Genomic DNA, 13,528 nt, shown 5'->3' on the forward strand with positions numbered 1-13,528 from the left:
GTGGTTTTGCTGGTACCAGTGAGAGAAGCGTTCCTGTCTCCTCTTCCTCGTTGCTGGTCTGTATGATTATGCCTTCTGCCTGGCACCAGCCATGGTGCTCATGGGACTGTTCCCTGAGATGGCTGAGCTTGTCAGGCTGGTGGGTAACTGTCCACATCTTTTCTTCTCCTCGGTTAGTTTTCCCTAGGTTAGTGAGTTGATTCAGCTCGTGTAAGGTCTGTTGGTTGCCAGGGCTGGTGCCAGCTATGCAGACAGCAAGAAGAAGAAAACCAGTGTAGTGGAAGAGAGTACACTTGTCCCGTTTGGACAGTCATGATTTGTTAGATTAGTTCACCACACATCAAGGAGCACTTGGCAGGTCACAGGGGAGGTAGCACTCAACAGGCACCATCCTGACAAAAACCAAAGATGGTGGTAGTGCTGGGTTGGAGCCTCACGGGATCTTCCTGCAGTGGCTGGTGAGTTGCTACAGACTTGCTGAAGTAACACTGATGCTTACAGGCAGAGGCTCATCCTCACTGCTACGTCTCTGAGAATTATCTAGAGCAGCTCCATGGTCCAGGTTCTCCCTTAGCAGTCTCAGTCTGCAAAAAGGTTATCTGCTGGTTGATTTCTGGAAAGTATCAATTCACCAGGACTGTGGGTTACTGTAATTGCCGTTAATGAATGGAATTTTATGGAAAGCAAACACGTGACATGCAGAGCACTTTCTGCTTTGTCATCCTGCCTGTGGCAGGTTGCCCAAACCAAGGAGGGAGAGGCCCCTGGCAGCAGCCGCCTGCGTGCTGCCTCTTTCAAGTCTCTGCCAGAGGTTACCGTTGCCTTTAGGTTTTCAGGCTATTGCTAAAGCTAGGCACCTCTAGCACAGATCTACCTGAAAATAATTAGAGATGTTTATAGAAGTGCCTGTGTTGTCTAACGACTAGATTTTTATCTCATTGAAGGTATGGTTTTAGGTGAACATTCCTGAGGTTGTTCAAACTTGTTATAGGAATAAAATGTAAGCCTTCAGCTTCTTCAGGTACATGCAGGGCTGTAGCTTTGATAATATATTGAAGAAAAAAATTCTCTTGTGTTAAGATCGTGACCAGTATTCAAAACCTGTGGTTTTGCTTTTCTTTTTATATATACAGGCTAATTCCTGCCTTCCTTCCCCAAGCTAGAATAGGCTCAGTATTATCCATCACTAATACTACTATTAACTGTGGTGTAAAAATTCTGATCTTTAAACCCCTTTACCAACTTCAGCAAAGTACTCTTCCCAATATCATTGTGAAACAAAGGAATTTTATCACAAAGTTTCAGAGAAAAAAATCAGAGATGGCAAGATTACAAACCAATTTTCAATGACTGCCTTTTTGCATTTGTGTGTGTGTGTGTGATTGCTCTTCAGGGTTGTGGCCTCATCGCCCAAGGAATGTATACGCATTCAGTATGGCTGTTTGTCTAAGTATGTGCATGTGTCAGAGTTTGCTAATTAATGCTGGATGTGCAGTACAAAGTATGTGTGTGATTAAGTACAAACGGTAGTGTGTACTGACCCATTTATTGGAAATTAAGCTTAACGTAACTCGGAGTTATGTGGAGGAAGGCAGAGCTGATAATGAATTCCAATTGAGTATTAGATTTTCTTATTTTTTCTTTTTCCATGCCACATCAAATAAAGTATCACCATGTAAAAAGATGTTAATTTTTCCTTTCCACTAATAAGCTTAACCTTTTCTATTGGAGATAACTAACTATATATATATATATATACACATATATATATGACCAGTGGGGAAACAGATCCTTTCCAGACTTTTGAATACATTTCTTTAGAGGATTTCATAGTATGAGCAATACCACATGGTAGAAATTATTTGGGGGGAGATTTTCTTGGAAAAACCAATTATATTGATAAATTTAACTGAAAGAAGTCTCCAGGGAACTAACTGCAGGAGAAAAATGAAAATATTAATTCAGTTACAAAAGTACAAGACTGAAAAAAATGACAGCACATCAGCATAAGAAAATCACCTACTGGGCAAGAAAGATAGAAGTCTTAATTTTCCTTTAAGACTGAAGTTTCAGGCTTAGCCACATCAAATCTTATTTCCTTACTTTGTTCCAAGCATATTGCTAGATTGGCAAAAAGTACTGAAATCCCAGCCAACTCTTGTACGGGATTTTATTAAAGAGGAGAATATAGCAAGTCATCCTAACGTTGCAGATGACTCACCAGTCGCCTCAGGAAGGCTCCCCTGAGACAGGCATGCTGCTGATGAGGAAGCGATGAAGCCGCCAGGCCACTCCCCCAGACAATTTCGCTTGAGGATTGCAGCCTTCATAAAGGACGTCTCTCCAGATACTACGTTATTTTATTCTTTATTTCACAGAGGGACCACAGAAGCAGGAAGAAGGGCAGTGCGAGGTAACAGCAGAAACTTCACCGACAGTTGTTTTTGTACAGGAGAAGCAAATAGGAGATCATGAAAAAACTTTAAAGGTAGGGGGGAGATATGTTTTAAAGTCTATAATTCAGTTTTGACATTTGACATGAGAATGTAGGCTTTCTTTTAAAAAATTGTAGTTCTTGGGAGAAGAATGGAGGAGGAGATCTGTTCTCAGGGTGGGATCATGGTCATGAATAAGTTCCCTTGGTAAATGGGATGCAGAGCTTGTGAAGATCCTGGCCACTTTGGAGCATGGTTCTAGGAGGTGGTTTCAGAGGGGAAAGTTGTGATCTGCTTTGTCTGATCTAAACTTTTAATATGTTTTCATGAAGGATGGTTATGGAGAACTAATGAAAAATGAATCAAACGCTAGGGAGTAAAAGCCAAAGTGTCTTAATGCATGTGAAAACATAGAGCATTTTTTTTTAAGAAAAAAAAAGTAGCGTGATATAAGTAGTGATCTAAGCAAATATCATGAGTAGGTATTGTGGTTTCTTTATATGCATCATACAGATACCGTTCTTGGTAGCTGGGTCTGATGACTGTGTGGGAGTTAGCCTGCCCTTAAGCTTCACACCATCCTGTTGCCACTGAGCAAACAAGGTGTGCTTTGGAAGTATGGCATGCTTTCTCCAATTTGATATCCCTAAATACAAATGAAGTGCATATGTATATCATAAGACAAAATATGCTCCTTTTTCACTGTTACTGTGATTACAGTAGGAAGTTTGAGCCTGGCCAATGGCTGTGTTAGAAAAATAGAAAAAAGGGGAACCAAGTGCAAACTAGATTCAGTGGTAGGGGTATGTACTGGGGTGGCAGAGCAGGAGGAGAAGAGGAAGGAAGATGAGATATTTTTGGATGTCTTCACAACAGCCACAGGTGGTTTCTAGGTTTTTTTTCTACTATTAACATGCTACCCAGGATTATGAAATAGTATTAAAATGTAACTTTGTACAGACATATGCACAGTCTGAATTTCTGCTGACATTGCTGTGTAATTGGCTGGAGGTATAGAGGTCTTTTGGTGGTGGTGTGGTTGTTTTGGTAGCAGTCTCTAGGGTAGACACAGTTATACATACAGAGAGAGGGAATATTCTGGCCTCAGAGGAAGGCAACAGTAGAATGGGTTAAGCACAAAGGACAGCTTAGTGCAAAACAAAATTAAGATGAAGAGAGAAGGGAAACTTCTTTTGTTCTTTTTCTTTCCTTTTATTTGCCTTGACTATTCCCATAGTACTGTTTCAAGTCCTACCTAGTTAGCCAGATAGAAGCACTTGAATAAAAGCGAGCAAATTTGTAAAGTGCCTGAGTATGGGTTTATTTACTTTTTTGGTCTTAAAAATTTTGTCATTACTTTAGTTGATACTCGCTGATATACATCAGCTGAGGAATCTGATTTTTACTCACTGTAGACCTTGTCCTGTGGTTTCAGGGGCACTGAGAATTTCGCCAGCAACTCCAAAGGCTTGAAGGTCTGAAGCCCTGATAAATTGGAGCTTTGCAAATTAAGTACAAAGGATCATTTTAGGGAGAGTATATGAAGACAATGCAGTGTTCTTTATGGCATGCAGCTGTCAAAATGCATTTTAGGACTTACAGGTCATTTTCCTGTGGTAGTAGTCATCTGATTAAAAAAACCCTCAAAATTCTTGTGTGAAAGTGTAGTGATCACACTTGATCCATTTAACACCAAAGTTAGCTAGATTGCTAAACCAAAGCAATAATATACACAGGCATGTTACAAAGCTGTAGTTTTCAGAAATTGTTTTCTTCCAGTTCTGTTCATTCAGTTAGTAAGGCTGGTAATTGCAGATTATTATGATGTTGTTTATGATTGTTATATTTTCATACTAATATATGCAGGAGGAGGGGAAAAACACTAATTAGGAAAGTCTAGGGCAGATGAAAAGAATAAAATAAATTAATGGAATGCCTGTGTCATTAAGTGTGTATCTCATCCTGGAGTACAGAGTATGAGGAATCACTGGAGTTGCATTGATGTTGAAAACTAAGCTCTGCAAGAAAACCCAGGGCTCCAACAAACAAGAAAATTCATAGCTCAGTATCTAATATGTACCGAGCTATTCAAGGACGGATTAAGAAGATGAAATTTTTAGAAGTTAATTAAAATCAGAGCTTAGAAAATTCAGATGCACGTATGTTCCCTTGTCACAATATTTGCTGCTGAAAATACTAATTGTTGAGCACTGTGGGGAGTGTTTTCAGTGTTCCCTAATCCTTCTTGTTTTCTCTGTTCAGGCACATAAGGAAGGCAAGCCTCAGAAACTGTTGGAAATGAACGGGTATACGCTGGTGCCACATTCCTATGACTATGATCTCATTGTCATTGGTGGGGGCTCAGGTGGTCTGGCAGCTGCCAAGGTATGAGAGAGAAAATACAGATTTATACTTCCCTTGTAAGTAGGTGGGTGACATCCTCAGTGTCTTGCATCTGGGTATCTTTAATGCTGTAGGGGCATAACATTTCTGTCTGATCAGTGGGATTTCTTTTGAGGTTAGTCCCAGTTATACAATATTCTTTTCCTCATGTTCTGAAAAAGAAAAATATAAAAATGTCATGGTATACTACTTAATAGAATGAAACTTGGTCCCCACTAATGAAAGCGGTGCTGTTGGAGACAGCAGGTAGATAGCTCAACAGTGTTTATTAATTAAAATTCAACTCAAAATTGAAAAAGCTTTTAAAACTATTCAAAATTAACATCAGTAGGTTTCTAATTTTATCTAAAAGTAATATCTGTTCAGAAATAGATGTGTATGTTGTTTTAATTTTTGACAGTGGGGGAGATTTTGTGATTTGTGAGTTCATATAGTTGGATAAGTGGAGGGTTAGGATCTCACACTTCATTTCTAGGGTCTGGTGCTTCCTGCCTGTAGCCAGATAATTTATAATTTTTGGTTAGGGTATTGCTTTTGGAATTAATTAAAAGAACCACAGTGCTGGAGAATGTACCAGCTCTTAGAGTTGTCATTATCCCAAATACTTGAAATTTGCTGAAATTTAATGTAAATTAGTAACTCTCCTTTAGTTCAGTAGTTAGGGAGATTTTGCTGCTTCTTGCTATGGCAGAATGAACTATTTAGAAGTGACTTGGGCATTCCTAGAAATAAAACTTGTTTCGTTGCTCAAGACCTGCAGCTGGATTATTCCTCCAGACAGGAGGCATTTCTTTTGTTCTCAAGAAGTGAAGGAGGTTATTGAGGAGTGAAAGAAAATTAAGAGAAAGTATTTCACTGTAGCACTGGGTTCACACTAAACCTTGGTCCCTTAGAAGAACTTCTGTTATAATGGAAGAGTGCAGTGCTGCGTAATGGATTATAATATCCTGTACACCCATGATCTGTTTTGGCAGTTTACTGCTTTTCATCCATAAAGGCATTATTACCACGGCATAAGATGGAAGGTAAGCTCTAGAAAAATTCTGAGGGCCCACAAAGAGAAGCCGACACTGGTTTTCAGAGGGTGGGGATATTTTAGGACAGAAGACAGAAACAAGAGTAAAAGGGAGTTTGCAAGTAATGCAAAACCAGTTTGAAGTAATAAAAAGTAATCTATTGAAGTTTCCATAAGGAGACTGCTCTGCTTTGTTGTATACGTATGCTAGGTTTTGAAGCTACAGCAGTGATGTTTATTGGATCATTTTTCAGCTGTGGGATAGAAAAGGTGTGTAGCTGGGAGGATAAATTGCCTTATTCCCTCAATTCAGTGTATAAAGTATATTGCTTCTTAGTGTTCTCAAGTGATTGTAGAGTAGAGCAGAAGATGATAGATCAATAAAGTCAGCATCACTATCAGTAGTAATGTGTGTATTTCATGAAATTGAAGTGAAACTGTTTTACAGGCATAAACTTCTGACTTTGATTATTCAGGTTTTTTTAGTGACTTAACAAACAGTACTTTAAAAACCAAAACAAAAAAACAAAAAAACCCCCAATCAACTACACAGTTCAAGATATCTACACTCAGGTTTGCAGCAGTTTAAATAGATTGGTTAAATGCATGCTTTTCACTGAAACATGCAGCTTTGTATGCATGCCTTCCTTTTCTTCTCTATATTGTACTCAGAGCTTATTATTTTGGAGGCATGTCTCCATGCTGAATGCAAACACTGCCAAACTGACTCTGTGCAACCCAGCCACAGAACCAGACCATTGCCAGGCCACTACTATCAGTTCACACCGAACAGCCCCAGCCTTAAGCCAACCTTGTTGTGTTCATGCAGCACTGCACCGAAACACATTAAGGTTTGAAAGCCTACAGGGCAGGTTTTGTTACTGTGGGCATATCACTCTGCAGAAGTGGTTATATCTGTGGTCTCTACTGAGGCGGCGAAGCAATGCTGTGCTGTGTTATATGAGCATATAGCTGAGTGTAAGCTTGGGAATCCTTGCATACTATTTAGCTAACACCAGCAAGGTCTTTCGAGCTACGTGTAAGAGCTGTCATTATAAAGGAGCATTAATAACATGTCTCAGGCCCTAAGTACCTTTCTGAGGAACTTTCTCAGAGGTGCTGCCAACAGATAGAAATTAGCTTCTTGGCCGATCTTGACCTTTATCAGAAGCAGAAATCCAGTACATTAATATTTTCCAAAGGTGTCTATGGCCTCCATTGTTTGAAATGTGATTTTTATTTTGCATGAGGTAAGTTACATTTAAAATTGAAATTCTGGTTGTCAACTATTTGGATTAACAAGTATTACTGGTAACATAATGCTGAAGGCTGTCCAGCTCCTCCCAAGCCAAACCCTAGGCCTTAGGGTTATATGCTGCACCTACAGTTGTTATTACTTACATGTCTTAAGAATTCATCATGTGATGCAGTACGGTTGTGGTTACTCCAAGTATCGAAGTTATTTTTCTGCATCTCATGGGGGAATCTGTCATGATAGTTTTACAGCTATGTAATGCTTACTTAAGTGTTTTTCCCTGGCACCAGTTATTGCTGTCAATTTTTACCTTTTTCTTAAAAAGCACAAAGGAAACACTGGAATCAGTATAGAAATCCCAGTTCTCAGTGTCATTCATACACATTGATTGTAGATTTGCTAATGAAACTTCTCAGGGGAAATACCATGAAATAAACCATCACTTTTCTAGTCTGGATGACATCTGCACATCCTGACAGTAAAGTCAAGTTGCTGCACGTTGAGTAGCTTGAAGAGCAAGAGCTAGTCCTGACAACTACAGATTATACTCAAAATTTAATGTTCCCTTCAACTACAAGAAAAAAGATTGGATAAACACAGTCATAATGCTTGGCCACGTGACTTATGTCATTGTGTGATGTGGTTTCAAATGTTTGAGAAACCATCTTGAAGGCAAAATTGGATTAATGAAGAATTTGTTAAGTATGTTAAAAATAAATGGCACATTGGGGGAAATAGTGTGAACAAACTGACAGGGTGGAGAATAGGAGGTTTGACTCCCAGAGTCTTCTGTGTATCAGCTGGTGCTGTGCTGTTGTGTAGCAGTATGAATGCCTGCTTTTTTCCTTTCATCTTTTTTTTCCTACTGAGTGCACAGATTATTCAGAAGATTAATGGTTTGTCTGGCTGTTCCCTAGCAAATCATTCATTATTACTTAATTAAAAGTCACAAAGCTTTTGAGCAATGCATGATGTTATCATCTACTCCAAATTTAACCTCTAATATTTAGATATGTGTCTTATTTAATTTGTTTTGTAGGAGGCTGCCAAATATGAAAAGAAAGTGATGGTGCTGGATTTTGTCACACCTACCCCTCTGGGCAACTCATGGGGTAAATTTCTCTTTATTGCAAATCTGTTATAAAGGAGCTTTACAGCTCAGAGACTCTGATTCTCCTTTGAGATCAGCCGTGCTGGTGTGAAAAACACATTCTGTCCCTTTCTCTCAGGCCTTGGAGGAACATGTGTAAATGTGGGCTGTATACCTAAAAAACTGATGCACCAGGCAGCTTTACTGGGACAAGCCTTGCAAGATTCACGCAAGTTTGGATGGCAGTTTACAGAAGAAGGTAAAGGAGAACAATTTTTTGCAGTTTTGTCATTTGGGCTGAAAATCCAGAGGCTCTTTCCACAATCAAATGCTTGTCGCACTTAAGCGTGTGCTCATTTTAACAATGTGGGGCAACTTCAGAGAGATTACACACAAACTTAAGCACTTTTCAAGTCTAAAGCCATGGGGCTTATTGCCTTGCAGCATTTGATGTGTTTATTTATATCTTCTGATCATGTTAGTATTTGATAAGGTTGTTGTGTGAATAAAAACAATAAGGTACTACTCCATTTTTGAATGTAACACAACATCTAAGGGAATACCCCAGAATCTCCCCTGTTAGAAACTTCCCCATAATTGCAGCCAAGGATTTCCTTTCCATTGGCCTCTGTCACTACTACATAAGATGAATTTTACTTTATATAAGATCTAATGTGCATGGTTATAGGATTGGGATTTATTTAAAGTGTAATCCTGTAGTGGGGAACATGCGTAGTTTTCATTTATTAAGCAACGTCACCTGCTCACAGCATGTGTCAATAGAAAACAATCATGCAGGAAGTCTAAATTTTCCGTGTTTTAAGTCTTATCTGTTCCACTGTGACCTCTCATGTTGTCTGCACTGATGTAATTCTTTGAATTTCAGTAGAGTTAGCCTGGAATAAAAAAGGAATAAGATAAAGGTGACTAGGTCATGAAACTAATCTGTCTGAGAATACAAGGTTCGTTATGGAAAAAGAACTCACAGACTGAAAAATGAGTCTTTCTCTTTTGTTTCTAACAGTCAAACACAACTGGATGACTATGACAGAATCTGTTCAGAATTACGTTGGTTCACTGAACTGGGGCTATCGGGTTGCGCTGAGAGAGAAGAAAGTCACGTATGAGAACGCATATGGGGAATTTGTTGGGCCACACACAGTTAAGGTACTCCCTACCCATGTTTGCTATAGTACTTTCTGAATAGAGATGCTTTTCAAATAAGAGTAATTTTTCCCTTGGTAGGACTGCAGAGTATTCACTTTGGACTAATACTTTGTCCACAGGCAACAAATAAAAGAGGAGTTGAGAAGCTGTACACGGCTGAGAGATTTCTTATTGCCACTGGTGAACGACCACGCTACCTGGGTATACCTGGAGACAAGGAATACTGCATTAGCAGGTAAAAACAGGGGGGAATATGAAGTCATTCACCATGAGTAAATGCTTCACTGGTAAGAGGAAGTGGTGAAGCATGGGCAGGGCTGTTTGGTTGTTGGTTTTCTTTCCTATGTAACTTTTTGTTAGGGGAGCGTAAGCACGGGAAAATAGCTATAGACAGATTTCAAGCTGCCCAGAACACTGGTGTCTAGTAGACATCACAGGGCGGTGGGTGGCTGGCTAGGTTTGTTCTGTTTCTGACTGATAACAGCAGTAACTGAGAATACCGTAAATCATGTGTGTCCATCGTAAAATTAATTTATCAGCTTGCCCCAGTTACCAGTACACCCACTTCCTCCCTGTTCCTTATGGGCTTTCAGTTCACATACTGAAGGTTTTTTTGGTAATGAAGAACACAGTCTGCTTGGAAGAAACCTCCCTGCTCAAATATCAAGGAAAGCAGGAGCTGCAAAGCAGTTGATGTTGTGAAGCCGATAGAAGTGTATTTGTCTTTGTGCATCGAGGCAGTCTTGAAACTCAACCCAATTTTTTACCAGCTAGTCAGTGAAGTTAGTTCAACTTTTGGGAAACTGGTTTCAAACATCTGGTTAATTGATAAGGCCAAGCAATTCTAGAACAGTTTTGACCAAAAAATGTGATATGCAGATGAAATCTGTTTTCATATTGGAGTAAATTTTAAGTTACTTAATGTAGAAACAGAGGTTGGAACTACAGCTTGTAAATCTATAGCAATGAAATAAATAACTGGCATAATCCCTGTGAAACCAAAACACCATGTTGTGTATTGCCTTTCTAATAAATACTAGTGACATTAAAGGTAACAGATAATATAGCCTGTAAAGTGGTGCTTTAAAATAACATTAAGGTGGAAAAGTCAGGAATGCCAGAGTTAAAGACTATCAGATTGAGGCTGTGTGTGTAATCTTCACTGGGTTCCCTGGGGGATAGGAACTATGATGTAGCCTTTAATTACACAATCACATTTTATTCCACCACAACATTTGCAGAGAGCATCTTTGTTTAGCCTTTGCAGTTGTTAGCTGAGAGAGAGATGTTTATTTTAGATTTAAATATTTGGAAAATTGTATTCCCGTACTCTGCCTAAGACTCTGCTGAGCAAATATGATGCCTCCATGAGTTCCTGCTTCCTTGAGAAGCTGTGGTTTTATAGTCTAGGTCCAAAGTGTGATAGAAGGGACATGGCTTGATGAAGCAGTTGAAAGGAATGGAAAACAGGCAAATAAACATGTTTTCTATAATTTTGCACTTTGGTCTCTGCCTGTTACTGTGGTTTGCATTAATTTGTTTTATTGTCTGTGTATATTTGGCACTATGTATAATGCTTTAGCCAAAAGGTTAAGTAGGTTAAGTCTTGAATAAGTGAAGGTGGGATTTTTATCTTAAAGTTGAACACTTTCCTCTTCCTTTTCACTCCTGAGAGCTAAATTTGCAGAAAAACAACTGAAGCAAGATTCAGAGGAAAAAAAACCATCAACCTGCCTTTTTTAACAATATGACATAAGTTTCTGTAAAGAAAAAAAACCTCAGAATTTTTGTGGTGAATCAGAATTTTCATACTCTTTTGTGTGTGTGTGTACGTATACGTACTCCTAATTAGAATTTTAATCTGTCATGTACTGATCTTGTATTCCAGATGAATTTCCAAAAAATTAAGTGGTTGGATTTTTTTTAGTGAGCAGAAAGAGGAATAAAGTCCTATTCTTACAGAAGAAATTAGATAAATATAAACCACAGTACATTCTTCCAGTTGTCTCTAACTTCCTTTTCTTTTTTTTTTTTTTTTTCCAGTGATGACCTTTTCTCTCTGCCTTACTGTCCAGGGAAAACCCTGGTGGTTGGAGCTTCCTATGTTGCCTTGGAATGTGCAGGATTTCTTGCAGGTCTTGGGTTAGATGTCACTGTAATGGTGAGATCCATCCTTTTAAGAGGATTTGACCAGGATATTGCAAACAAAATTGGCGCATATATGGCAGAACATGGAATCAACTTTATTAGAGAGTTTGTGCCGATCAAGGTAGGCTCAAAGTGGTATGTGGCTACAGCCCATTGCAATGTAACTATCATAACGCTTTAAGATGTAAATTATCTTAGTGAATACAAAAGTTGAATTTGCAGTACAGGATCTGCTACGATATAGTATGGGCTAATTTTTGTTTTGAACTGAATAAGTCATGAATCATATGCAATTGACAGGTACAATTTAGTCTTAGTATTAAAATTTTGTGAGGTTTCAGAACTCATTTTTATTAGAATTAGGTAGATTAGTATATGGTGCATTAAAAATGTTGTTACTCCTGCTTATCCTGGTCCTGCAAATTCAGCAGTTGTCCTGGAATCTGTGAAACTTCTCACAGGCTCATAATCAAGCAGATACATAATCTCCTGTAAGATCAGGCACAGCGCATCACAAATAGTCATAGTTTTCATTCTCAGTTCTCAAATTCTCAGCCAGAAAGTACTGCTTATATGTGCCCAGGACCAGTTGACTATCCAGAAAAGTAAATGAGCTTTAGAAGTATCCACCTATATCCTTAATTTGGCAGTCTTCAAATACTTGCTCAATTTTCATTAAATTCAGTAGGAGTACTTGTGCAGCTAGTGATGTACATGTATAGGCAAATTCAGGTTGAAAGGCAGATTAGATAAGCTCTGAAGCTTTTCTGATGTAAAGTTGCCTTATCAAAGACTTCAGAGCGTGCTAACAGTATTTTTCATAACTTTTTTTCATAATAACTAGTGCTTAATTATTATAAAATGGGAAGTAATGTATTAAGCAGTTTTCAATTTGGTGTTAAGTTACTGAGTTTAACGTTTAGGGGATTAAACTGAGTGAAGACTGTTCGTTTTCACCCTTAGCAATATCACGTGTAGTTTAAAAAAATGCTCTGCCAGTTACCATGCTGTGGATCTGACCTTCTCTTACAGAGTGTATGAGATGTGCTGTGAGAAGCTGAAGTACGTGTTTCAAACTTTGTTTTTATGCATGTTTGGGTTGCAGAAATCCCATGTTATATGAAAAGCAGGGATGTTTATCTAGCTTTTATTTTCAGATTTAGCTTTTAGTAGTCTCTAGTGGGGGATGAGAAAGAAGGAAGCTGTTTCTACAAGCATATAATTTCAACTAAATGGCAGTCCATCACTCTAATCACAAAATTTACCCTGTCCCTTCACTACATATCTTTGATTTCAATTGGAATAAAATATTTGGCTCTGTTTCTAGCTGAGAATATCCTTAAACTTAAATTGCAGGGTATGTTTTCAGTAGGTCTTCTCATCTCTTTCAAACATTGTTTCCGCAGTTATGCGTGTTGTGCTTATTAAAGCCCTTTGTTGGGATGTTTGAAGACAGAAGATGAGTTATTATAAATAATGCTACCTTTGAACAGTGATCCTTCAAAATTGGTAGAATGGCACAGAAGGCTTTTTGAAACCAAAAAAAAAAAAAAAGAGGAAAACAGAACTTTATCAGGAACTTCGCTTTTTCTGTCTCTTATATGAAGTAGGAACTAAGGCAGTTGTTGAAAAGTACTTTTTCATCTGTAGAATGAACACCAAAATTTCCAGAATTGTGTTGCACACTTACATGTCTCTTGTATGTATAACCAGCCGCAGGAAGCCGCGAGCACCTTGTTTTCTGGGAAGGTAAGGAAAGGACTGTAGCTGAAGATACACAGTCCTTTCCTCACAGTGTGGTCAATATTAATGAGGACAAAAAATAACCCACTTCTGTAGCTTCCAATTCCATTCACTTGTTTAGTTGATTTATTTATCAGAGGAAAGAGGTGGGTTTGGAAAAAAAGCCAGTGGTTTTGTGGCTGCCTTAGTATTTTCTGATATATGAGTGGTAGAAGGGAGTGTATATAAAATGAAACCTTCATTTTTTATTACTCTGAACAAAGAGCATAGTT

General features: G+C 38.5%; 1 protein-coding gene across 3 annotated transcripts in view; it reads left to right on the forward strand.

The window, feature by feature from the left end:
• The window catches only part of TXNRD1 (thioredoxin reductase 1), a 47,802-nt gene that overhangs the window by 17,012 nt on the left and 17,262 nt on the right, over window positions 1-13,528 (forward strand). For 2 of the 3 annotated variants that reach the window (XM_005435055.4, XM_055710776.1), the window contains exons 2-8: window positions 2,379-2,488; window positions 4,698-4,820; window positions 8,148-8,220; window positions 8,338-8,457; window positions 9,223-9,365; window positions 9,485-9,600; window positions 11,409-11,634. In XM_005435055.4, coding sequence (XP_005435112.2) covers window positions 2,379-2,488; window positions 4,698-4,820; window positions 8,148-8,220; window positions 8,338-8,457; window positions 9,223-9,365; window positions 9,485-9,600; window positions 11,409-11,634 — 911 coding nt within the window. Of the gene's footprint in view, window positions 1-2,225; window positions 2,489-4,697; window positions 4,821-8,147; window positions 8,221-8,337; window positions 8,458-9,222; window positions 9,366-9,484; window positions 9,601-11,408; window positions 11,635-13,528 lie in introns of those variants that run through there. The other variant, XM_027799439.2, reaches the window with a different exon arrangement.

The sequence above is a fragment of the Falco cherrug genome, chromosome 5 (genome assembly GCF_023634085.1).
Source record: "Falco cherrug isolate bFalChe1 chromosome 5, bFalChe1.pri, whole genome shotgun sequence".
NCBI lineage: Eukaryota > Metazoa > Chordata > Aves > Falconiformes > Falconidae > Falco > Falco cherrug.